This window comes from Oncorhynchus mykiss, chromosome 18 (genome assembly GCF_057628025.1).
Source record: "Oncorhynchus mykiss isolate SJ-2025 chromosome 18, ASM5762802v1, whole genome shotgun sequence".
NCBI classification, from domain to species: Eukaryota; Metazoa; Chordata; class Actinopteri; order Salmoniformes; family Salmonidae; genus Oncorhynchus; species Oncorhynchus mykiss.
This window is the reverse complement of record NC_143039.1, coordinates 40,997,995-41,024,525: the sequence shown is the minus strand read 5'-3', so window position 1 is coordinate 41,024,525 and position 26,531 is coordinate 40,997,995. Positions and strand designations below refer to the sequence as shown.

Sequence of the window (26,531 nt, the reverse complement as noted above, 5' to 3'; positions counted from 1 at the left end):
AATCGTTCGTTTCATTGGGATGGGGGCATTTTATTTCAAACTTCAGTTTGCCAGAGTTAAACCAAATGATGGGGAACAATGCCCACCCCCTTGAGTGTAGCAGCTTTTCATGAGTTGACTAAGATTAGTAGGCGCAGCTTAAATCACACACAGGTTGTCATGGAAACCCTGGGCGTCTATGGGGAAGGGAGAAGATCAAGGTTCAGCCAGGAACAAGTTTCCTATTCAACGACCTTCGGCGAGTCTGCAACAACAGACCCCTCTTTAGTATCGCCTTACGGGTGATTTGTACAGCCCAGATGTGAATGTGTTCTTTCTTTCCATGATGTGGATGCACTTGAATTCCCTTTCACAAATTGTCAAGTGCCAAGTCACTGAGAAGGTTCATATTTCTACAAGCCAATAATCTCCCTCCAGGTGTCCTTGGTCGAACACTTTAAGTTGAATTTAGGAATGTTGTATTGAAGCCAGGGGGAATTATGTGAGATCTGATACAGGCGCCAAAGCACAGGCTCTGTCTTCATCTGTTATCCAACCAAGGGAGCATAGGGTAATTCGTTTTAGTCTAAGAGAGGGAGCATTCTGTTTCGAGCTTCGCCCAGACCCATGCTCATTGCTCCAGAGAGTATGACATAAAAATGGGGGAAAGCATGAATTGAATCATGTTTGAATGATCAAATGTAAAATTAAGCTGTTGATCACATGATGCCATCAATAAGACAATAGGGGTGTTTATAAGGGTCAAGTCATTCTCACTGCTTTTCAAGGGGCTAATTGAGATGCCTGACTGCAAATCATACATTATTGTGAAGTAGCATAATGCTTTATAGAGTCTTTGGTGATAATGGCAACAAAATAAAACCTGTAAATCCAATTCAATCCCACTGCAAAATCAGACAAAGATAAAATATTTTAAAAGATCAATGGAACATTAAAAACTTGAAAATTGCCTAGAACACATTCAATCTCATCTATAATAATTATCCATATTACATCTACAGTTGAAGTCGGAAGTTTACATACACCTTAGCCAAATACATTTAAACTCAGTTTTTCACAATTCCTGACATTTAATCCTAGTAAAAAAAAACAACTTTATTTTAAGAATGTGAAATGTCAGAATAATAGTAGGGAGAAATGATTTATTTCAGCTTTTATTTCTTTCATCACATTCCCAGTGGTCAGAAGTTTACATACACTCAATTAGTATTTGGTAGCATTGCCTTTAAAACCTGGGACAAATGTTTCGGGTAGCCTTCCACAAGCTTCCCACAATAAGTTGGGTGAAATTTGGCCCATTCCTCCTGACAGAGCTAGTGTAACTGAGTCAGGTTTGTAGGCCTCCTTGCTCGCACACACTTTTTCAGTTCTGCCCACAAATATTCTGTAGGATTGAGGTCAGGGCTTTGTGATGGCCACTCCAATACCTTGACTTTGTTGTCCTTAAGCCATTTGTCCACAACACAGTATCCGGGAGCGTAATCATAGCCTCAAGCTCATTAGCATAACGCAACGTTAACTATTCATGAAAATCGCAAATGAAATAAATATATTGGCTCACAAGCTTAGCCTTTTGTTAACAACACTGTCATCACAGATTTTCAAAATATGCTTTTCAACCATAGCTACACAAGCATTTGTGTAAGAGTATTGATAGCTAGCATAGCATTAAGCCTAGCATTCAGCAGGCAACATTTTCACAAAAACAAGAAAAGCATTCAAAATAAAATAATTTACCTTTGAAGAACTTCGGATGTTTTCAATGAGGAGACTCTGTTAGATAGAAAATGTTCAGTTTTTCCAAAAATATTATTTGTGTAGGAGAAATCGCTCCGTTTTGTTCATCACGTTTGGCTAAGAAAAAACCCAGAAAATTCAGTCATTACAACGCCAAACTTTTTTCCAAATTAACTCCATAATATCGACAGAAACATGGCAAACGTTGTTTAGAATCAATCCTCAAGGTGTTTTTCACATATCTATTCGATGATAAGTCATTCGTGGCAGTTGGGTTTCTCCTCTGAAGCAAATGGAAAAATGCACGCAGCTGGAGATTATGCAATAATTGCAACGGAGGACACCAAGCGAGCACCTGGTAAATGTAGTCTCTTATGGTCAATCTTCCAATGATATGCCTACAAATACGTCACAATGCTGCAGACACCTTGGGGAAATGACAGAAAGAGGAGGCTCATTCCTTGCGCATTCACAGCCATATAAGGAGACATTGGAACACAGCGCCTTCAAAATCTGGGGCATTTCCTGTTTGAAATTTCATCTTGGTTTCGCCTGTAGCATCAGTTCTGTGGCACTCACAGATAATATCTTTGCAGTTTTGGAAACGTCAGTGTTTTCTTTCCAAAGCTGTCAATTATATGCATAGTCGAGCATCTTTTCATGACAAAATATCTTGTTTAAAACGGGAACGTTTTTTTTATCCAAAAATTAAAAGAGCGCCCCCTATATCGAAGAAGTTAAAGATGTGGAATTACATGCACGCTGTGCCTTGGCTCATTTATGACCGGGAGTTTGAAGACAGTGAACGTAAAATAATTACCCACCACAAAAAGACCAAGCAGTGTGCACCAACTTGGAAGACGAGCTGGACCGGGGAGGAGATTATGGCAGGGGACAATACCCTGTCATGGAAGTAGGCGGAGGCAGCGAAGTTAGGTCAACAACGGAAGCCTGAGAGGCAGCTTTTGGGGGAGGCACACGGGGAGATTGGCGGTCAGGGTTTAGACCTGAGCCAACTTCCCTGTGCTTACCGTGGGGAGCGTGTGACTGGTCAGGCACCGTGTTATGCAGAGATGCGCACTGTGTCTCCAGTGCGCATTCACAGCCCGGTGCGCTCAGTGCTAGCTCCTCGCATTTGCCGTGCTAGAGTGGGCATCCAGCCAGGACGCGTTGTGCCAGCTCTACGCTCCAGACCTCCAGTGCTCCTCCACGGTCCAGTATATCCTGCGCCGGCTCTACGCACTATGCCTCCAGTGCGCCTTCATAGGCCAGTGCGTCCTGTGCCAGCTCTCCACACTCACCGAGCTAAAGTGGGTATCCAGCCAGGACGCGTTGTAGCAGCTCCCCGCACCACACTTCTAGTACGTCTCCTCAGTCCGGTGAGACCTGTTCCGGCTCCACGTACGAAGCCTCCAGTGATGATCCATGGTCCGAAGCCTCCAGTGATGATCCGTGGTCCGAAGCCTCCAGTGATGATCCGTGGATCGAAGCCTCCAGTGATGATCCATGGCCCAAAGCCTCCAGTGATGATCCATGGCCCGAAGCCTCCAGTGATGATCCATGGCCCGAAGCCTCCAGTGATGATCCATGGCCCGAAGCCTCCAGTGATGATCCATGGCCCGAAGCCTCCAGTGATGATCCATGGCCCGAAGCCTCCAGTGATGATCCATGGCCCGAAGCCTCCAGTGATGATCCATGGCCCGAAGCCTCCAGTGATGATCCATGGCCCGAAGCCTCCAGTGATGATCCATGGCCCGAAGCCTCCAGTGATGATCCATGGCCCGAAGCCTCCAGTGATGATCCATGGTGCGAAGCCTGCAGTGATGATCCAGGGAAAGGAGCCTCCAGCGACGGTCCCCAGTCCGGAGCCTCCAGACAGTGAACGTGACAACCATGTGCAGTTGCAAACTGTAGTCTGGCTTTTTAATAGTGGTTTTGGAGCAGTGGCTTCTTCCTTGCTGAAGATATGTGTCGATATATCGATACATGTCGATATAGGACTCGTTTTACTGTGGATATAGATACTTTTGTACCTGTTTCCTCCAGCATCTTCACAAGGTCCTTTGCTGTTCCGGGATCGATTCACACTTTTCGCACCAAAGTACGTTCATCTCTAGGAGATGAACGTAAATTCGAAATTCAAAATTCGATTTGCGTTTTTACACGTTTGTGATCTACAGGTAACTGCCAAAATGAAAGATATACCAACATACAGTGTCTTAGGAGTTAAACACACCAATAGCGTTTGCTGGCCAATATCATGGATTCCCCTGGTACTGCTGCTCTTTCTGTGCACCAGTTCCGGAGGTCTACGTCACTGGCCGCTAGGCACCACTGAACTGTCTCATTACGCACACCTGGTTCCCATTCCCCCCGATTAGTAATTGTATAAATGTTTTATTTATTTTTTACCTTTATTTAACTAGGCAAGTCAGTTAAGAACAAATTTAAACTCGCTCTTTTGTTTTGCGTTGCATCCCTGTAATTGTTTTGAGCTTTGTCCCCGTGCCTTTCATGGCATGTTGTATTTTGGGTGGAGTATTAAATCCCCCTATTTCGTATTCCTGCGCCTGTCTCCAGCGTGGCATACAATGTGGCAGCCGAGAGTACTTAGCACCTCTGAACCAAGTGCCAGCCGTAATTTGCGAACCTAGTGCTTACCAAATTTACATGTAAAATCAAGCGAAAATGTCTGCAGTCAGACATCTACAGCGGGTGGTCCCTAAAACACAGTGTGCTGAACGATCGGTAGACATACGCTAGATCCTCATTCGGTGTGATGTGTGCCTTTTTAATAGGGCGTTGGGCCACCACGAGCCAGAACAGCTTAAATGCACCTTAGCATAGATTCTACAAGTGTCTGGAACGTCCATGAGAAATTCAATCATTTGATGTTTTGTTGATGATTGTTGAAAACTTTCTCAGACGTCGGTCTACAATCTCCCGTAAGTGTTCAATTGGGTTGAGATCTGCTGACAAAGGCTGCATTTACACAGGCAGCCCAATTCTGATATTTTTTTCCATTAATTGGTCTTTTGATCAATCGCATCAGATCGGTCAAAAGACCAATTAGTCAAAAAATTTTCAGAATTGGGCTGCCTGTGTAAACGCAGCCTGAGACACACACACATCCTTTAAACCCCCTATGCTCCCTTGAGACCCCTATTTCAAAGTCACTGAGATCTCTTCATCTAGCCATGGTAGCCAAAATAATGGGAAACTGGGCATTTTTATACATGACCGTAAGCATGTTGGGATATTGCTTGCTTAATTTACTCAGGAACCACACCTACGTGGAAGCACCTTCTTTCAATATACTTTGTATCCCTCATTTACTCAAGTGTTTCCTTTATTTTGGCAGTTACCTGTAGATCAAAACACTCGGGATGAATTGTTGGAATCATTGAAATAGAATGATTTATATTAAGAAGCAAAGTGGAAAGCTGCAACGTTCTTTTTTTGGAATAATTTGTTTACTGCATTTGACCGAACAGAACAGCTTTTGTCTTAATAGAACAACTCCTAGTGAATCTAACAGCGAGGAGGAACTGCGCTGCGTTGATTGAGATGGGGTGGAACTTGGTGTGTGTGGGAGGCAGCCACAAGAGGGGAGGGAATGAGATGACAAACGGAGTAAACTAGAAAAACGGATGTTTCACGTGGCATAGTGGTGTTTTAATGTGCGTGATTTATATGGATCTCTTGCAATATGGATATTGTGCATGTCAGTATTGCGATTTCGATGTGAATTTGATTAATTGTGCAGCCCTACTACATTCATTACATTTTTGCGAGCGGCCACTGCGTAGAATAAGCCCCAGGCTTTACAATGTTCTTCCCAGCAACTGCAATAATCCCTACTGTCCCATAGTAGTCATGTTTAACTTAACTTCCATCACTTTCAGTTATGAAGTACATATTCAGAGCGCTGCCCTGTCATATTATCTCTTCACCTTAATCAGATCCCCCTACGAGTTCCCACGAGAGTATGACCGTATTATTATAGCCAACAACATCCATTCAATCATTGTAATTAGCAGCAGTGTAATTGCATGGTCATGGTGTAATACTTGAATGGCAATGGATATACATTAGTGCCCTCTTGAGAGTCTACATTGAAGCGCATGTTGACCTTATTGAAATGCAGAGATATTGTTATTTTAAAAGGGATGTGTAGAGCATTGTCGAGTAGTACTAGTTGCTCATTGTAAATGGGTAGGACTGTGTTGTGCTATTTGTTCTCATTTTTCAAAACAAGCGTGGCTTATTCATCAACTGAATGGAACTGCCAGCCGTCCAACTACAAACCTTTTTTAAAAACTAAACACCATCTTTGAATTTTTCATTAGCATTGGCCTCCTTATAGGTTACCTCTTAGAATGAGCACAAGAACGACCCGGTCTTCGCTAAGAAATGATTAGTGTGCAAATAGCTCATGTTAGAGACTTGGCGTCCTTTTCATCATTCAAAACAGGTGCTCTGCCAGATCCACCTCTGTTCATTACAGATAGCTAATTATGTACAATCACGGCATAGCCGGTGTAAATCAAGACCCAAAATTGCTGATCTAAATGCGACGTTTTGAAAGGAAAATATATGTTTATGGTGTAGAAGGAATCAATGGGGGCGGGGGTTCTTAACAGACTGACAGTGCAGGTGTTTCATTAGGAATAGCCTGCATGAACAGAGCCTTTGCTTGAGTGCAGAGGAGCTATTCGCTGGAGAAGGTACTGTTTTAAGTTTCACATTGGCATTCATCTGTGTGTATGTGTCTCTGAATCTGTCCTAGTGTTCTTCTCGTGCCACTTCACTCAAGCGACATTTCGGGTGCTTGAAAAACAGTGAAGGACTTAAGTGATTGACAGACACTCATGTCAGTGCTCAAATTGAGGCCATTATCATTCCAAGAAATGACTTGTTCTCGAGCTTAACTCACATGAATAGATTTAACATTCAGTACTTCACCATTTATGATCAACCTGCCCATTGTTTCAGTTAATCACTACTAGGGACTCCAGGAGTCCAGACAATGCTGCTATATTTGGTTACGTTGCCAATTAAATGATTTTATTTTCTCCATGGGTGGGGACTTGAGACTTTGGTACATAATATTAAATTGTATCTCACGGAATAGGTTGAGATGCTGAATTACTCTTGAACTAAAGTTTTACCAGTCACTCCGAATGATCAGCCCAATTGGTCTAGATAGTCTAGACCAGTGGTTCCCAGAATTGTTATAGTCCCGTACCCCTTCAAACATTCAACCTCCAGCTGTGTACCCCCTCTAGCACCAGGGTCAGCGCACTCTCAAATGTTGTTTTTTTGCCATAATTGTAAGCCTGCCACATACAATACATTTATTATTAAACATAAGAATGAGTGTGAGTTTTTGTCACAACCCGGCTCACGGGAAGTGACAAAGAGCTCTTATAGGACCAGGGTACAAATAATAATATAATAATTAATAATTTTGCTTTTTATTTAAACATCTTACACATTAAACCTTATTTGTTCATCACAAATTGTGAATAACTCACCACAGGTTAATGAGAAGGGTGTGCTTGAAAGGATGCACATAACTCTGCAATGTTGGATTGTATTGGAGAGAGTCTCAGTCTTCAATCATTTTCCTCACACAGTCTGTGCCTGTATTTAGTTTTCATGCTAGTGAGGGCCGAGAATCCACTCTCACATAGGTACTTGGTTGCAAAGGGCATCAGTGTCTTAACAGCGTGATTTGCCAAGGCAGGATACTCTGAGCACAGCCCAATCCAGAAATCGGACCGTGGCTTCTGATTTAAATCAAATTTTCACAGAACCTCTTGTTGCGATTTTGATGAGGCTCTCTTGTTCAGATATCAGTAAGTGGACTGGACGCAGAGCATGAAAGGGATAACGAATCCAGTTGTTTGTGTTTTCTGTTTCGGGAAAGTATCTGCATGTTACGGTCAACTAGGTGTGGTGGGTGGATTCAGGCGCAGAGAGCAAGGTTCAGTCGTTTCTTCCAATTTATTCCCCAGCACAACAAAACAGTCACGCCAACACACAGGGCGTATATATGTTGCCAGTCCAAAACAGGACAAACTAGTCCGGAGAATAAATACACAAAAATAAATCACACCATCAAACACAGAGTAACAATGACAAGCCCGCACAAATACCCAGCGGGCCTAGTGCCCTTAAATACCCTACAAACAAAACCTAATACTAAACAGGTGTACCCAATTACCCAATAACCCAAAACAAACGGAAAGGGAATCGATGGCAGCTAATAGGCCGGCGACGACGACCGCCGAGCACCGCCCGAACAGGAAGAGGCACCATCTTCGGCGAGGTTCGTGACACTGCGTAATTGTGCACCCAACTCACTCAGGTGTTTCGCTATATCACATTTGACATTGTCCGTAAGCCTGAGTTCAGTTGCACAAAAAAATCCTACAATGATGGAAAGACCTGGGTGGTGTCCATGTTAATGCAGACAGAGAAGAGCTCCAACTTCTTAATCATAGTCTCAATTGTGTCCCGCACATTGAATATAGTTGCGGAGAGTCCCTGTAATCCTAGATTCAGATCATTCAGGCGAGAAAAAACATCACCCAGGTAGGCCAGTCGTGTGAGAAACTCGTTATCATGCAAGTGGTCAGACAAGTGAAAATGAAGGTCAGTAAAGAAAACTTTAAGCTCATGTCAATACTTTGCCCCTTGATAACCAGCGCACTTCTGTATGTTGTAAAAGCGTTACATGGTCGAAGCCAATATCCTTGCATAGTGCAGAAAATGCACGAGAGTTCAGGGGCCTTGCTTTAACAAAGTTAACCATTTTCACTGTAGTGTCCAAAACGTCTTTCAAGCTGTCAGGCATTCCCTTGGCAGCAAGAGCCTCTCGGTGGATGCTGCAGTGTACCCACGTGGCATCGGGAGCAACTGCTTGCACTGCATTACCACTCCACTATGTCTCCCTTTCATGGCTTTTGCGCCATCAGTACCAACACATCTTGACCACCGAAGTCCATTTGTCACAAAGCTGTCCAGTACTTTAAAAATATCCTCTCCTGTTGTCCTGGTTTCCAGTGGTTTGCAGAAGAGGATGTCTTCCTTAATTGACCCCCCCCATAAACGTAATGGACATATACCAGGAGCTGTGCCAGGCCCACCTCGTCTGTTGACTCATCCAGCTGTAACACATGGAATTATCTGGCTTGTATGCGAAGCAGTAATTGTTTCAAAACATCTCCTGCCATGTCACTGATGCGTCGTGAAACAGTGTTGTTATTAATGAAGGCATAGGGAGTTGTTGGCGCTGACAGAGTGTTGCCTCGCTTCGCATTCTTAGGAAACTATGCAGTTTTATGTATTATTTCTTACACTGTTACCCCAGGAAATCGTAAGTCTAATACATACAGCCGGGAAGAACTATTAGAGCAACGTTAACTTACCAACATTACGACCAGGAATACGACTTTCCCAAAGCGGATCCTCTGTTTGGACCACCACCCAGGTCAATGGATTGGATCCCAGTAGGCAACCCAAAACAACGGCGTCGCAGACGGAGCGGTCTTCTGGTCCGGCTCCGTAGACGGGCACATCGCTCACCGCTTCCAAGGATACTACTCGCCAATGTCCAGTCTCTTGACAACAAGGTAGACGAAATTTGAGCAAGGGTTGCCTTCCAGAGAGACATCAGAGATTGTAACAGTCTCTTTCACGGAAACATGGCTCACTCGGGATACGTTATCGGAGTCAGTACAGCCACACGGTTTCTTCAAGCATTGCGCCGACAGAAAAAACATCTCTCTGGCAAGAAGGAGGGTGGTGGTGTATGCCTTATGATTAACGAGTCGTGGTGTGATCATAATAACATACAGGAACTCAAGTCCTTTTGTTCACCTGACCTAGAAATCCTTACAATCAAATGCCGACTGCATTATCTACCAAGAGAATTCTCTTCGATTATAATCACAGCCGTGTATATCCCCCCCAAGCAGACACCTCGATGGCCCTGAAAGATCTTCATTGGACTCTATGTAAACTGGGAACCACATCCTGAGGCTGCATTTATTGTAGCTGGGGATTTTAACAAGGCTAATCTGAAAACGAGGCTCCCTAAATTTTATCAGCATATCGAATGTGTGACCCGGGCTGGCAGCATTCTGGATCATTGCTACTCTGCGACGCATACAAAGCCCTCCCTCGCCCTCCTTTCGGCAAATCTGACCACGACTCCATTTGTTGCTCTCAGTCTATTGACAGAAACTAAAACAGGAAACGCCTGAGCTCAGGTCTGGTCAATGCTGGTCCAACCAATCTGAATCCACGCTTCAAGATTGCTTTGATCACGTGGTCTTGGATATGTTCCGGATAGCCTCAGACAACAATATTGATGTATACGTTGATTTGGTGAGTGAGTTTATTAGCAAGTGCATCAGTGATGTTGTACCCGCGGTGACTATTAAAAATTTCCCCAACCAGAAACTGTGGATTTATGGTAGCATCACAGCAAAATCGAAAGTGTGAACCACTGCTTTTAATCATGGCGACCGGAAACATGACCGAATACAAACAGTGTAGCTATTCCATCCGCAAGGCTATCAAACAAGCTAAGCGTCAGTATATATTCAAAGTAGAGTCACAATTCAATGGCTCAGACACAAGATGTATGTGGCAGGGTCTACAGTCAATCACGGATTACAAAAAGAAAACCATCCCTGTCGTGGACATCGACGTCTTGCTCCCAGACAAATTAAACAACTTATTTGCTCGCTTTGAGGACAATAAAGTGCCACTGACACGGCCTGCTACCAAAACCTGCGGGCTCTCCTTCACCGCAGCCAACGTGAGTAAAACCCTCGCAAGGCTGCCGGTCCAGATGGCATCCCTAGCCGCGTCCTCAGAGCATGCACAGACTAGCTGGGCGGTGTGTTTACGGACATATTCAATCAATCCCTATCCCAGTCTGCTGTCCCCACATGCTTCAAGAGGGCCACCATTGTTCCTGTTCCCAAGAAAGCTAAGGTAACTGAGCTAAATGACTATCCCCCCATAGCACTCACTTCCATCATCATTAAGTGCTTTGAGACCTGACACCCTAGACCCACTCCAACTTGCTTACCGCCCCAATAGGTCCACAGACAACGCAATCACACTGCACACTGCCCTAACCCATCTGAACAAGAGGAATGCTTATGTAAGGATGCTGTTCATCGATTACAGCTCAGCATTTAACACCATAACACTCAACTCGTCATTAAGCTCAAGACACTGGGTCTCGATCCCGCCCTGTGCAACTGGGTCCTGGACTTTCTGACGGGCAGCCCACAGGTGGTGAGGGTAGGAAACATCTCCACCCATCTGATCCTCAACACTGGGGCCCCACAAGGGTGCATTCTCAGCCCTCTCCTGTACTGCGTGGCCATGCACGCCTCCAACTCAATAACCAAGTTTGCAGACGACGCTACAGTGGTAGGCCTGATTACCAACAATGACGAGACGGCCTACAGGGAGGAGGTGAGGGCCCTCGGAGTGTGGTGTCAGGAAAATAGCCTCGCACTCAACGTCAACAAAACAAAGGAGATGATCGTGGACTTCAGGAAACAGCAGAGGGAGCATCCCCCTATCCACATCGTTGGATCAGTAGTGGAAAGTTTTAAGTTCGTTGGCGTACACATCATGGACAAACTGAAATGGTCCACCCACACAGGAAGCGTGGTGAAGAATGCGCAATAGCGCCTCTTCAACCTCAGGAGGCTGAAGAAATGTAGCTTGTCACCAAAAACACTCACAAACTTTTACAGATGCACAATCGAGAGCATCCTGACGAGCTGTATCACCGCCTGGTACGGCAACTGCTCCGCCCACATCTGTAAGGCTCTCCAGAGGGTAGTGAGGTCTGCACAACGCATCACCGGGGGCAAACTACCTGCCCTCCAGGACCCCTACACCACCCGATGTCACATGAAGGCCAAAAAGATTATCAAGAACAACAACCACCCGAGCCACCGCCTGTCCACCCTGCTATCATCCAGAAGGTGAGGTCAGTACAGGTGCATCAAAGCTAGGACCGAGAGATTATGTCGATATAGAGAGAATCTACTTTGATGAGAAAAGTGCAAATCAATCCCAGAAAAACAGCAAAGAACCTTGTGAAGATGCTGGAGGAAACAGGTACAAAAGTATCTTATGTCCACAGTAAAACGAGTCCTATATCGACATAACATGAAAGGCCGCTCAGCAAGGAAGAAGCCACTGCTCCAAAACCGCAATAGAAAACCAGACTACGGTTTGCAACTGCACATGGGGACAAAGATCGTACTTTTTGGAGAAATGTCTTCTGGTCTGATGAAACAAAAATAGAACTGTTTGGCCATAATGACCATTGTTATGTTTGGAGGAAAAAGGGGGATGCTTGCAAGACGAAGAACAGCATCCCAAACGTGAAGCACGGGGGTGGCAGCATCACGTTGTGGGGGTGCTTTGCTGCAGGAGGGACTGGTGCACTTCACAAAATAGATGGCATCTTGAGGGAGGAAAATTGTGCATATATTGAAGAAACATCTCAAGACATCAGTCAGGAAGTTTGGAAGCTTGGTCACAAATGGGTCTTCCAAATGGACAATGACCCCAAGCATTCTTCCAAAGTTGTGGCAAAGTCAGTGTGTTGGAGTGGTCATCACAAAGCCCTGACATCAATCCTATAGAAAATGTGTGGGCAGAACTGAAAAGGTGTGTGTGTGAGCAAGGCCTACAAACCTGACTCAGTTACACCAGCTCTGTCAGGAGGCATGGGCCAAAATTCACCCAACTTATTGTGGGAAGCTTGTGGAAGGCTACCCAAAACGAAACATTTGACCCAAGTTAAACAATTTAATGGAAATGCTACCAAATACTAATTGAGTGTATGTAAACTTCTGACCACTGGGAATGTGATGAAATAAATAAAAGCTGAAATAAATAATTCTCTCTACTATTATTCTGACATTTCACATTCTTAAAATACAGTGGTGATCCTAACTGTCCTGAGACAGGGAATTTATACTAGGATAAAATGTCAGGAATTGTGAAAAACTTCGTTTAAATGTATTTGGCTAAGGTGTATGTAAACTTCTGACTTCAACTGTATGTGCATGAGCTCTAATATGCATATGATAATTTTTGTTAATCACCCTAGAAAGCTATGTCCATTTCGTTGTGTTAGGCTTTGAAACAACATTGACAGCAACCATGTTTTCCACTCAGTTTCAACCTGTTGTTGAACTTCTTTCTTCATATTGATCAATCACAGTGAGGTGAGTTTTAAAAGCACAGTACTGTTTTGATGGTAAATGTTTGATGTGTTTTTTGATAGCATTTGCATTGATGTCAGTGGTTAGAGGGACGATGGAGCCCTGAGTCCCAGGCCATCAGCGACCTGATGGTCGTTAGCTAGCTGGGTACTGCCAGCACGTGTCCAGATTGCATAAGAGGTCACGTGGAATTTTACTGCGGTCATGACTACCGACAGCCCTACCAGTGAGTCACTTTTTTACATGGTTGGTGTTTGGATAGCAGGCCGTCTTTGGGCCTGTGAGAGCTCCTCACACAGACACCGATGCATACCCTGACCCTTTAATAGAATACACAGCACATTGGTTGATAATGTGTCAGACACAAATTGGATGTCAATCTGAAATGTGATAGTCATCACAAAATGTATGTCATTATGTTTTGCATATCTATTGACATGACCATGAACTCGTGTAATGATGATGTTCTATTTCTCCCATTGTGATGATGATGGTTAATGGAAATTAACATTTGATTCTCTCCTTTTGTTTCTCCGTAGCATCCAATGCCAAAGAGCAGCGATTCTGGATGAACCAACTCCAAGCATGTGCCAGACGCCACTCCGACAGCAGTGCCAAGGTGTTTACAACGCGTGCACACACACACACACTGCAGTCACAACTAAGCTCTAGCTCCTGGCATATGTCCCTAAGGAAGAGCCGTGCAGTGACAGTGAAGCATTGACTTCCCTTTAGAGATTAATATACCACTGAGTTTACAAATCGCATCGCAAGCATTTCCCTCTTCTGTAAGCACAGCTCAGATTGATATAATTACTTGGGTTCAGGCACTTTGGAAGAAATTAAATTGCTGTTAATATGGCTTTGGACAAAGGGCTTGAATGGACAACTATGGTATTAGTGTAGGGGTCAGGAGTGGGAGAAAGGCTGTAGTTTGAGAAGGCAGCTTTGTGGTTGTGAGATTTTGTCGCAAACCACTGTGCTTTTGTTGGGTGCATTGTTGGCACACAGCAAATGCTCTTTTCTATAGTCGTTGGATTTTGGAAATATTTAGCTTTCCTGCAGCCTCAATGCACACAGCAGGCAAAAATAGATAGCATTCATATACAGTGCATTCGGAAGGTACGTTACAGCCTTATTCTAAAATAGAATAAGCCTTATTTGTCGATTTTCCTCTTCAATCGACACACAATACCCCATAATGACACAGCAAAATCTGTTTTTTAGAAATGTTTGCAAATGTATTAAAATTTAAAAACTTAAATAACTTATTCACATAAGTATTCAGACCCTTTGCTATAAGACTCAAAATGAAGCTCTGGTGCATCCTGTTTCCATTTACCTGTGGTAAATTTAAATTGATTGGACATCATTTGTAAAGGCGCACACATTTGTCTATATAAGGTCCCACAGTTGACAGTGCATGTCAGAGCATAAACCAAGCCATGAGGTCAAAGGAATTGTCCGTAGAGCTCCGAGACAGGATTGTCTCGAGGCAACGTTCTAGGGAAGGGTACCCCAAAAAATGTGTGCAGCATTGAAGGTCCCCAAGAACACAGTGGCCCCCATCATTCTTACATGGAAGAAGTCTGTAACCACCAAGATTCTTCCTAGAGCTGGCCACTCGGCCAAACTGAGCAATCGGGGGAAATGGGCTTTGGTCAGGGAGGTGACCAAGAACCCTAGTCACTCTGACAGAGCTCCAAAGTTACTCTATGGAGATGGGAGAACCTTCCAGAAGGACAACCATCTCTGCACCACTCCACCAATTAGGCCTTTATGGTAGAGAGGCCAGACGGGAGCCACCGACAACCCGCTTGGAGTTTGCTAAAAGGCACCTAAAGGACTGTCAGACCATGAATGCCAAGTGTTATGTCTGGAGGAAACCTGGCACCATGACTACAGTGAAGCATGGTGGTGGCAGCATCATGCTGTAGGGATGTTTTTCAGCGGCAAGGATTGGAAGGCCAGTCAGGATCAAGGAAAAGATGAACGGAGGAAAGTACAGAGATCCTTGATGAAAACCTGCTCCAAAGCATTCAGACTGGGGCAAAGGTTCTCCTTCCAACAGGACAATGACCCTAAGCACACAGCCAAGACAACACAGGAGTGGCTTCGGGACAAGTCTCTGAATGTTCTTGAGTGGCCCAGCCAGAGCCTGGACTTGATCCCGATCGAAAATCTCTGGAGAGACCTGAAAATAGCTGTGCAGTGACGCTCCCCATCCAACTTGACCGAGCTTGAGAAGATATGCAGAGAAGAATGGGAGAAACGCCCCAGGATCTGAATACTTACATAAATGTGATATTTCCATTTAAAAAATATATAAATACAGTACCAGTCCATAGTTTGGACAAACCTACTCATTCAAGGTTTAAAATGTATTTGTACTATTTTCTACATTGTAGAATAATAGGGGAGACCTCAAAACTATGAAATAACACATATGGAATCATGTAGTAACCAAAAAAGTGTTAAACACATTTTTCGAAGTACAGTGGGGCAAAAAGGTATTTAGTCAGCCACCAATTGTGCAAGTTCTCCCACTTAAAAAGATGAGAGAGGCCTGTAATTTTCATCCTAGGTACACTTCAACTATGACAGACAAAATGAGAAAAAAAATCCAGAAAATCACATTGTAGGATTTTTTATTAATTTATTTGCAAATTATGGTGGAAAATAAGTATTTGGTCACCTACAAACAAGCAAGATTTCTGTCTCTCACAGACCTGTAACTTCTTCTTTAAGAGGCTCCTCTGTCCTCCACTTGTTACCTGTATTAATGGCACCTGTTTGAACTTGTTATCAGTATAAAAGACACCTGTCCACAACTTCAAACAGGCACACTCCAAACTCCACTATGGCCAAGACCATCTTCATGAAGTAGTCACCTGGAATGTATTTCAATTAACAGGTGTGCCTTTAGGAATTTATTTCCTTCTTAATGCATTTGAACCAATCAGTTGTGTTGTGACAAGGTAGGGGGTATAGAGAATATAGTCTGTGAGTATAACAAAACTCATATGGCAGGCAAAAACCTGAGAACAAATCCAAACAGGAAGTGAGAAATCTGAGGTTGCTATATATTCAACCCATTCTCTTGAGATATGAATGAAGATTCACTTCCTAGGGCTTCCACTAGATGTCAACCGTCTATAGAAATTTGAATGAGGCTTCTACTGTGTTGTGGGACTGAATGAGAGGGGAATGAGTCACGCGCATAACGCATGATATCTTCCTGCGTTCTGTTCCTCCTCAAGACACAAAGGAATTCTCCAGGTGGTACTTTATTGAAGATTTATGATAAAAACATCCTAATGATTGATTCTGCACTTAGTTTGAAATGTTTCTTCGACCTGTAATATAACTTCTTGAAGATTTTGTCCGAAAAAATGGTTTACCAGCTCCAGCGTTTGGATAGGTGTACCAAACGCGCTAACAAAAGTAGCTAATTTGACATAATAACGGACATTATCGGACAAATCAAGTATTTATTGTGGACCTGGGATTCCTGGGAGTGCATTCTGATGAAGATCAAAGGTAAGGGAATATTTAGCATGTAATTTATGGTTTATGTTGACTACAACATGGCGGCTAATTTGACTTGATTGTTCTGTGCGCCGTCTCAGATTATTGCATGGTTTGCTTTTTCCGTAAAGTGTTTTTGAAATCTGACACAGCGGTTACATTAAGGACAGGTATATCTATAATTCCATGTGTATTCCATGTATTATCATCTACATTTATGATTATTTCTGTTGAATCGATGTGGCTAAGCAAAATCACTGGATGTTTTTGGAACTAGTGAATGTAACGCGCCAATGTAAACTCAGATTTTTTTATATAAATATGAACTTTATCAAACAAAACATACATGTATTGTGTAATATGAATATGAATGATTCATTTAATCTCTATTTGTGCTTTTTGTGAATCCTCTCTTTGGCTGGGAAAATGGCTGTTTTTATTTTGGTTTGGTGGTGACCTAACATAATCGTTTGTGGTGCTTTCGCCGTAAAGCCTATTTGAAATCGGACACTGTGGTGGGATTAACAACCTTTAAAATGGTATAAATTACATGTATGTTTGAGGAATTTGTATGAGATTTCTGTTTTGAATTTGGCGCCCTGCGCTTTCACTGGCTGTTGACATATCGTCCCGTTAACGGGATTGCAGCCCAAAGAGGGACATGAAGGTCAGTCAATCTGGAAAATTTCAAAAACTTTGTAAATTTCTTCAAGTGCAGTCGCAAAAACCATCACCTATGATGAAACTGGCTCTCATGAGGACCGCCACAGGAAAGGAAGACCCAGAGTTACCTCTGCTGCAGAGGATAAGTTCATTAAAGTTACTATCCTCAGAAATTGCAGCCCAAATAAATGCTTCACAGAGTTCAAGTAACAGACACATCTCAACATCAAATGTTCAGAGTAGACTGCATGGTTGAATTTCTGCAAAGAAACCACTATTAAAGGGCACCAATAAGCAGAAGAGACTTGCTTGGGCCAAGAAACATGAGCAATGAACATTAGACCGGTGGAACTCTGTCGTTTTGATCTGATGAGTCCAAATTTTAGAGTTTTGGTGGTTCCCACCATGAAGCATGGAGGAGGAGGTGAGGTGGTGGTGTGAAGGTGCTTTGCTGGTGACACTGTCAGTGATTTATTTAGAATTCAAGGCACACTTAAGCAGCATGGCTACTACTGCATTTTTCAGGAATACGCCATCCCATCTGGTTTGCGCTTAGTGGGTCTATCATTTGTTTTTCAACAGGACAATGGCCCAACACACCTCCAGGCTGTGTAAGGGCTATTTGAACAAGAAGGAGAGTGATGGAGTGCTGCATCAGATGACCTGGTCTCCACAATCACCCGACCTCAACCCAATTGAGATGGTTTGGGATGAGTTGGACTGCAGAGTGAAGGAAAAGCAGCCAACAACTGCTCAGCATATGTGGGAACTCCTTCAAGAATGTTGGAAAAGCATTCCAGGTGAAGCTGGTTGAGAGAATGCCAAGAGTGTGCAAAGCTGTCATCAAGGCAAAGGGTGGTTACTTTGAAGAATCTGAAATATGTCTTTATTTGTTTAACACTTTTTTTTTTTTTTTTTTTACGACATGATTCCATGTGTTATTTCATACTTTTGAGGTCTTCACTCTTATTCTACAATGTAGAAAATCGTAAAAATGAAGAAAAACCCTTGAATGAGTAGGTGTGTCCAAACTTTTGACTGGTAATGTTAATTTGAAAACATTTATTAAAAAGCTGTTTTTACTTTGTAATTATGGGCAATTGTGTGTAGATTGATGAGGGGATTTAATTTTTTTTTAAATACATTTTAAAGTAAGGCTGTAAGTCAAGTAGTCTGAATACCTTCCCGAATGCAGGGTATTCAGTACCCTTGACTTACTACATGTTTTGTTGTGTTACAACCTGAATTCAAAATGTATTAATTTAGATTGTTTTGTCTCACCCATCTACACGCAATCCCCATAATGACAAATTTTAGCACATTTTAGAAAATGAAATACAAAAATATCTCATTTACATAAGTATTCACACCCCTGAGTCAGTACATGTTAGAATCACCTTAGTAGCAGTTACAGCTGTGAGTCGTTTTGGGTAAGTTCTGTCAAGTTGGTTGTTGATCATTGCTATTTTCAAGTCTTGCCATAGATATTCAAGACAATTTTAAGTCTAAACTGTAACTAGGCCACTCAGGAACATTTCAGTGTTGCCTTGGTAAGCTACTTCAGTGTCTATTTGGCCTTGTGTTTTAGGTTATTGTCCTGCTGAAAGGTGAGTTCCCGAGTGTCTGTTGGAAAGCGGACTGTGTTTAGCTCTATTCTTGTGCTCAGCTCTATTCCATGTATTTGTATCCTAAAAAACTTCTTAGTTCTTGCCAAAGAAAATAATACTGTGTTAAATGGTTTACAGAGTTAATGTTTACAGTTAATTCATTGATCTGTATCTAAAACTATTTTTCATTTACAGTTATTTACAAGAGTCATTTAATTAGAATTCATGTGGTGAAGATTGAGAGAACTATGTACGTATTTCTGTTGTATTGGTTATTATTATTATTGGATTACACTATTGACCATTGGAGGCTGGTGACTTGAACAATTGAGGAGGATGTGAGTCCCACAGTATAGGTACGGAACGCACGGTGATGACAAAGTGATTAGTGCTCACATGTCAAAGCTGCTGAATCTCACTCTTGTAAAGAAATCCTCTGACATAAATACATTAATATAATACATATGACGAATGTGAAATTCGGATTAGGAGCTTAGAATCACTGGGTGTAGTGTCAGAATCCTATTGAAGCCTACTATGCCCAATCTTACTGCAGATGATTCCAGAGAACATAGCTCTTGACTATAGTCGTCAGAGGGGAGTAGAGGATAGTCTGTTTCCTACAGAAAGAAGTTCAGACCAGGGAGATGACCAAGAACATGCAACCTACAGAAAGAGGTTCAGACCAGGGAGATGACCAAGAACATGCAACCTACAGAAAGAGGTTCAGACCAGGGGGATGACCAAGAACATGCAACCAACAGAATGAGAGCAAACCATGGAACAAGTCATGCTTCTCCAATGAAATGAAAACAAAATGACCCAACATGCCATCTGCTGCGGCACTGCACACAACCAGGCAGTAGGAACAAAACTGTCTATTCTGTGACATTGCAGACCACAAATCCAAAAACTGCACAGACCACAATATTGCTGCACGCAAAGAGAAAAACAGAGACTAAATAAAATTGGAAGATGCTTTGTATGTTTAGGACAGAAACACACAGCATACTTCTCTTACTGTGTGTACCAGTAAGAGGAGGGAGGTGCAACCTCCTATTGTTTCTGCAGAAGCTGTTCTTTCCTCAGTTATTCCCCATTTAGTGAAGATGAAACCAGATTGACAGAACACTGTGTTGCTACAAACGGCAAAGGCATGGGAAGATGGCTCGTGGCTTATTAGATGGAGGCAGTCAGAGAAGCTTCATACATGAAAACCTTGTGAAGAGGTACTCACTCTTCCCAACTTCTTCTCCAGCAACGTCCTAACAGAACACATTGAAGAGAATGTCTGGGACAAACAGCAGAGAATAGAGATAGAGGCAATTGAAACCCCACAAGTGTGCACAGCTGTGATGAAGGTTCCTGGTGAACAGATTCAACATGAGCTCAATAGAAAGGGACTGTAGCTCGCAGACTTTCCAGAAGATGACAATGATCCTGAACTCTCTGTCCTGATAGGAGCAGACTACTACTGGCAGATGGTATCATGCCGAGTGGAGCGACTGACGGAGACGCTGATTGCTTTAGAGATCACCTTTGGATGGTAGGTGCAGGGATCCGTGTTCATGTCAAGTGTCGCTGAGGCAATATGCATGTTCATCCCACTTGATGAAGACACACTAGACTTCAAGCAACTGCATGCATTCTGGGAGCTTGAGTCTCTGGGTATCACCAGCGAGAAAACAACACAGAATCCAGAGGTAAATGAGGCTCTACAGAGGTTCGAGAGAACAACCACCTTCAAAGATGGACTAGACCATGTGGAGTTGCCATGTAAACAAGAAATGCCAGAACTCCAAGACAGCTATTAAAATCTCCAAGAAACGGTTTGAAGGTCTGAAGAAAAGACTGAAGAAGGGTGTGACTTTGTACCACAGATACAATGAAGTTGTGGAGGACTACTTACAACAGGATATGGCATAGGATGTGACCAAGGACAATGCATCAAGCGCAAACAACATGAAATACTACTTACCTCACCACGCAGTACTCCGGGAGGACAAGGTGACAACAAAACAGAGTGGTGTTTGATGTCTCGTCCCATGACGACAATTTCAGACTACATGAGATCGCATTCATGGCAGACATCAAGAAGGTTTTCCTGCAGACATCCAAAGCAGAGAGAGACGAACGTTGTGAGATTCCTGTGGCTCACATGCCCACCAATGGGAGAAAATAAAGAGGAGCTGCGCGTGCTGAGGGTGAACAGTGTGCTATTTGGAGCTTCCCCAAGTCCATTCTTGCTGGCAGCTACAATCAAGAAGCACCTGAAACAATATGAAACAGAACAACCAGAAGTCACTCTATATAGATTACTTCATTGCAAGTTCACACGATGTTGAAGAGGCTTACTTTGTGACAACTGCAAAACGAATGGTGTCGACTGCAGGCACAGACCTCTGCAAGGGGATGACTAACTCTCCTGAACTGAAAACAAAATGGGAGGGGAGTATGACAACCCGTTGATGCTAGAAACACAAGGAGTAGTGCTCAAAGCTTTAGGTTTATTGTGGAGACCGGGACCAGATGAAAAGTATTCTGCACGCATCTTCAAACCTCTTTGCTTCCTGATCCCCTTCAACATCAGGGTCAAGTAAATGCTCCAGGAAATGTGGGAGAGAGGACTCAGCTGGGATGAAGGGACCATCTGAACTGACATGAGAATGGCAACCGTAGTGTTCAGAACTAGTCACACACTGAAACTACACGTGTTCTGTGATGCAAATGAAAGGGCTTACAGTGCTGTAGCTTACATGCAAGGCGAATCACAAGACAGAGGAACAATGACAAGTCTAGTCACATCAAAGTCTAGGGTAGCCCCACTCAAGACAATTACGCTGCCACGCCTGGAGCTCATGGGAGCTGTGATTGGAGCGAGAATAGCAAAAAACCTCATGACCACACTGAAAATGGAACAAAAACGGATCTAAATGTGGACAGACTCTATGATTGGATTTGCAGCTCACAAATGTAAACAGTTTGTCGCAAACAGAGTGACAGAGATCCAGTCCTTGACCAATCCAGAGTCATGGTCACATATGGAAGGGAAAATAAATCCAGCCGACATCCCTACAAGAGGACAAACTGTTCAAAACGTGACACAGAGCCAGCTATGGTGGAACGGACCCAGCATTCTGACATCACCCCATTTTAGTCGGAGGAGACTGATGACGACAAGGATCCAGAGGAGGTGGATGCAGAACTCAAGTCCAGTGACCTGGTGACTGTACAGCTCACACCAAACAGCACAGACATCCCTGAACCCGTGTTGGAGCTTGAAAGGTACAGCAAACTGAAGAGTGTTGAGTGACCGCCTGGATAAAGAGATTCATAGCCAATGCTCATACAAACATGAAGATGCAAGGTGGACTTACTGCTGACGAACTGTTCCAGGCAGAAAACTCAGCACCCAAAGCTCAACAATGGCATGCAGATGGAAGTACAGGCAGAGACTTGTGACCAGCTTCTGGAACAGCTGGCGATGAGACTACTTGCTGGATCTAAAGTCAGCACACCGCTGTGACACACCACAGCCCACCCCACTGAAAGTGAGTGACGTTGCAATCATCGGAGAAGATAACACACCTAGACAAGCCTGGAAACTAGGGAAGTTTGGGGAACTGTTTCCAGGCCGAGATGGCCTAGTTAAGTCATGTTCGAACTGCCCCAGGGACTTTGTTGAGGAGACCTATTCAGTTGAAATACTGCTTAGAGATGTAGATGAACACAGGATGTTGTAGCTTAAATGGGTTACAGAGTTAATGTATACAGTTAATTAATTGAGCTGTATCTAAAGATATTTTTATTTTACAATTATTTACATATGTACAAGAGTAATTGTATTAGAATTCATGTGATGGATATTGAGAGAACTACAGTATGTACATATTTCTGATGTATTAAATTACACTATTGACCGCAAGTAAAAACAAAATATATATATATATATTTTTAAGCGATAGCGTCAGTTATGTACAAGTGAACCAGTATTATTACTAAAAATAAGCTTTCATCTCACAACCGACGTCCTGAGTCATTACTTTGAAGTTAGTTATTCTATATACCCATAACATGATGCAGCCACCACCATGCTTGAAAATATGAAGAGTGGTACTCAGTGATGTGTTGTGTTGGATTTGCCCCAAACATAACGTTTTGTATTCAGGACATAAAGTGAATTTATTTGCCACATGTCTTGCATTTTTACTTTAGTGCCTTAATACAAACTGGGTGCATTTTTATATTTGGGGTACAGAGAGGTAGTCATTCAAAAATCATGTATTATTGCATACAGAGCCCATGCAATGTATTGAGTTTTCAAGCCACATTTCACTCCTAAACTTATTTAGGCTTGCCATAACAAAGGGTTTGAATTCTTACTGACTCAAGATATTTCAGCTTTCATTTTTTTTATTAATTTGTAAACATTTCTAAAAACATAATTCCACTCTGACGTTATGGGGTATTGTGTGACACAAAATGTAAATGTAATCCATTTTAAATTCAGGCTGTAACACAACAAAATGTGAACAAAGTAAAGGGGTGTGAATCCTTTCTGGAGACACAGTGCTTTCTGTAGACATGAATGGCATCACCTCGCAGAATGATCCTCTCTATTAGAGCCCATCTTATCTTGGCACCCCTCCTACACCTTCTCCTCCCACCGCTACCCCTCCAACTCTCCTGCCATCTCCTCCCATAGGGCTCTGCAGCTGCTACAGTTGAGTACTCACTTTCAGTACAGTATCAAATCTGATTCTCTGCCTGTTTGAGTGTGAGAGCGAAGTTGGGTACGTGCCACCTGGCAACAGCTTTGAAGGGGAACCCTTCCAAACCTATAAACCCTTTTTGTGTTGGAAAGTCTGTGAAAGTCATATTCACATCGAGGTCGAGTGTTTAGTTTTTTAAATTCTACTACATCATATTGTGTTGTTTTTGTAAGAAAATGTTTCAGCAAATGGCTTATTCTTCAGCATACTGTGTAGTGCTGTTTTTTTCTTCTTTTCCTTCGCTCGCTCCCCCCCCCCCCCGCACCATCTCTCCATGTCCTCAGACTGATTGTGTGAGTGCACCGCAGCAGTCTACATTCAATGCTCTCTCTGTCTGTCTGCATCTTCTCTCCCTCTTTCCCATGATGCATCACCCCCATTTCCTCCACCCATGCCTCGTGGCACTGTGTTTCCTGTAAAAAAAAAAGAAAGACACATTTTCTTATGTAAATGAGTTGATGTTCAGCCATTGCCAATGTAGACTTGATTTGAGGAGTGTATATCATTTGCTGAAGTATGGCTGGTTATGGACTCACATAGGGCCCTGCAGCTGCTACAGTAGGCCTTATGAGTCAGCTATTCCCTTTGAATACATTATCATCCTTGTTGCTCTGCTTGGGTGTAAGAGGTAACCTGGGTACGTGCCACTTGGCAATAGCTTTTAAAGGGAAACCTTTTTGATTTCAAAAGCTTTTGTGTGGGGAAAGTCATATTCACATCGAGGTCATAGTGATTCAGGACTGCCACCGGAGTGTTTTTTTAATTTTTATTCTACTCCAGCATATTGTGTTGTCTTTGTTGGAAAATGTTTCAGCAAGTAGCCTATTCTTCAGTGCTGTGTTTCTATCCCTTTACTCCCCCCCCACCACCATCTCTCCATGTCCTCAGACTGATTGTGTCCCTTTCCTCCCCCCCACCATCTCTCCATGTCCTCAGACTGATTGTGTGAGTGCACCGCAGCGGTCTACAATCAATGCGCTCTCTGTCTGTCTGCATCTCCTCTCTCTTTCTCCCATGATGCATCACTCCCATTTCCTCCACCCATGCCTCGTGGCACAGGAAATCTCAGAAATATTCTTCCTGTTTCCTGTCAAAAAGACAATCCGAAAGACCCGTTTTCCTTATGTAAATGAGTTTGTTTTCAGCCAGTGCCAATGTAGACTTGATTTGGGGAATGTTTTGAATTTGCAGAAGTATGGCTAGTTATGGACTCCTGCTCTCTTGGTATGTTAGGTAAGTGGATAGCAAAACCACCATCTCTGGCGCTCCAGTTCAGCCCTGTTGTTGGTCTGTGCTGTCTCTGCACTGTCTGTCTGGGGTACATTGGTTCTCCATTTGACAGTGGAGCCAGTGGAGTGTCAGCCTCATGATGGAGTTATCCCATCCTCTGGATCTCTGCTGTGGGCCTTGACAGCCTGGTTTGGAAGTCACTGGGTTGTGGAGGAAACAGTAGAGATTCAGAACCTACTGTATGACGAGTAAGCCGACGAGTTAATTTTAACAGCGGAAAGATGAAACTTAATCCGTTTTGCATCTGGGTCATGTTCAGTAGGGCACATAGTTTTGTAATGGAAAACATAAATAACTTTTCTTATTGGACAAGTTCAGGTAGTATCTTTCCATTTCCCAACCTACTGAACATGACCATGTACTGAGTTCTCTGTTATTTTGTGTTTGGCCTTAGGTGTGGAAGTTGAAGGGGTCGGATGAGCACCTGAATGTGGAGAGAACGACGGGAGGCAGCCAGGAGGGGCTGGTGAGTCCCGATGCACTCATCCACACCTCAGCTACTGACTCTGTACAAACAACTGGCTCAGCACAATCACCTGCCTACTTTCAGTTCTCTATATACTGTAGGCATACATACACTTATACGGTTATCCATGTCTTTATCTCTAGTTGTGTCCTGGTTCTCACTTTCTGCACTCATCCATATATTTAAAAGTAAAGAAAACGCCTATATATAATTGGATACCCGCTTGGAAAATGTAATTGCAAACTCTCAAACCACATTCACTTTTTCAAAAAGTGCTGCACAGTTGAATAGACAGAGAAGTCCAATTCTACTCCCTAACTTGGATCAGCAAGGGAAAGGCTCCCAAAATGAAGAGGGGGAAGAGCAAGATGAGGATTTTTTTTCTTGTCTAAAGTGTTTTTTGGGGGGGGAATTCCTGTACTGTGACAGAGGGCACAAGTTGTCATTACCATGCAACTGTAGTAGTCTAATCGCGTCTAAGCTTCCCATTCTACTTCAGTGAATGAGTATTGCATCTCCTCCGAAGGCGAAGATATATTCCTGGCTTAGCATACACCATCTACAATGACTCCATGTTAGCCTGAGCACTGAAATACACTTGGGGAATGAGGGCATTTTTGTTCTACAGTATTTTATCTCCAATGCTGGGTGTGGTGTACAACTGATAAGTGAACGCCACTTTCCTCAGGTTAGCTGCTTATTTATGCTTTCGGTGGAGATTAACACTTTATTAAAAAAGCTGTCAAGCATTTCCTACTAGGGCTATTATGATGACTGTATTGCCACCACAGCACACCAGTAGTCACGAGCCATGAACGCAGTCAAATTCCACGTGACCGGTTAGTCACGGTAACTAGGCTTCTCCAAGCTCTGATGCTGCTGATGATCAGTAGTAGCCTACCAAACTTGCTAACGTTGTGGAAATATTGGTTCAATAATATCTCTCAGATACCGGAGCCTATGAATTCAAATAGACTTTATTACAAAGTAACAAGCTGAGTTGGTCCATTGACCAACTGCCGGACTCAGTTTCAGTCCACTCTTTTTTTATACAGTTTCATGCTAATTCAAGTTTCATAGTCCCTCCACTTTATGCTAATAACCATATCCCCTCGGCTTTACTCCACCATTGTTTCCAAATCTCCACCATTGTTTCCAAAGTTCTTTCCTCTAGGCGGGGTTTACCCTC

The 26,531-nt window shown here is 43.1% G+C and overlaps 1 protein-coding gene across 1 annotated transcript in view; it reads left to right on the top strand.

Annotated features, from left to right (window-relative positions):
• LOC110496796 (oxysterol-binding protein-related protein 10) overlaps nucleotides 1-26,531 on the top strand; it is a 138,834-nt gene that overhangs the window by 32,431 nt on the left and 79,872 nt on the right. Inside the window, exons 3-4 of the mRNA XM_036952521.2 lie at nucleotides 13,556-13,635; nucleotides 25,271-25,342. Of these exons, the coding sequence (XP_036808416.2) occupies nucleotides 13,556-13,635; nucleotides 25,271-25,342 (152 nt within the window). The remainder of the gene's footprint in view (nucleotides 1-13,555; nucleotides 13,636-25,270; nucleotides 25,343-26,531) is intronic.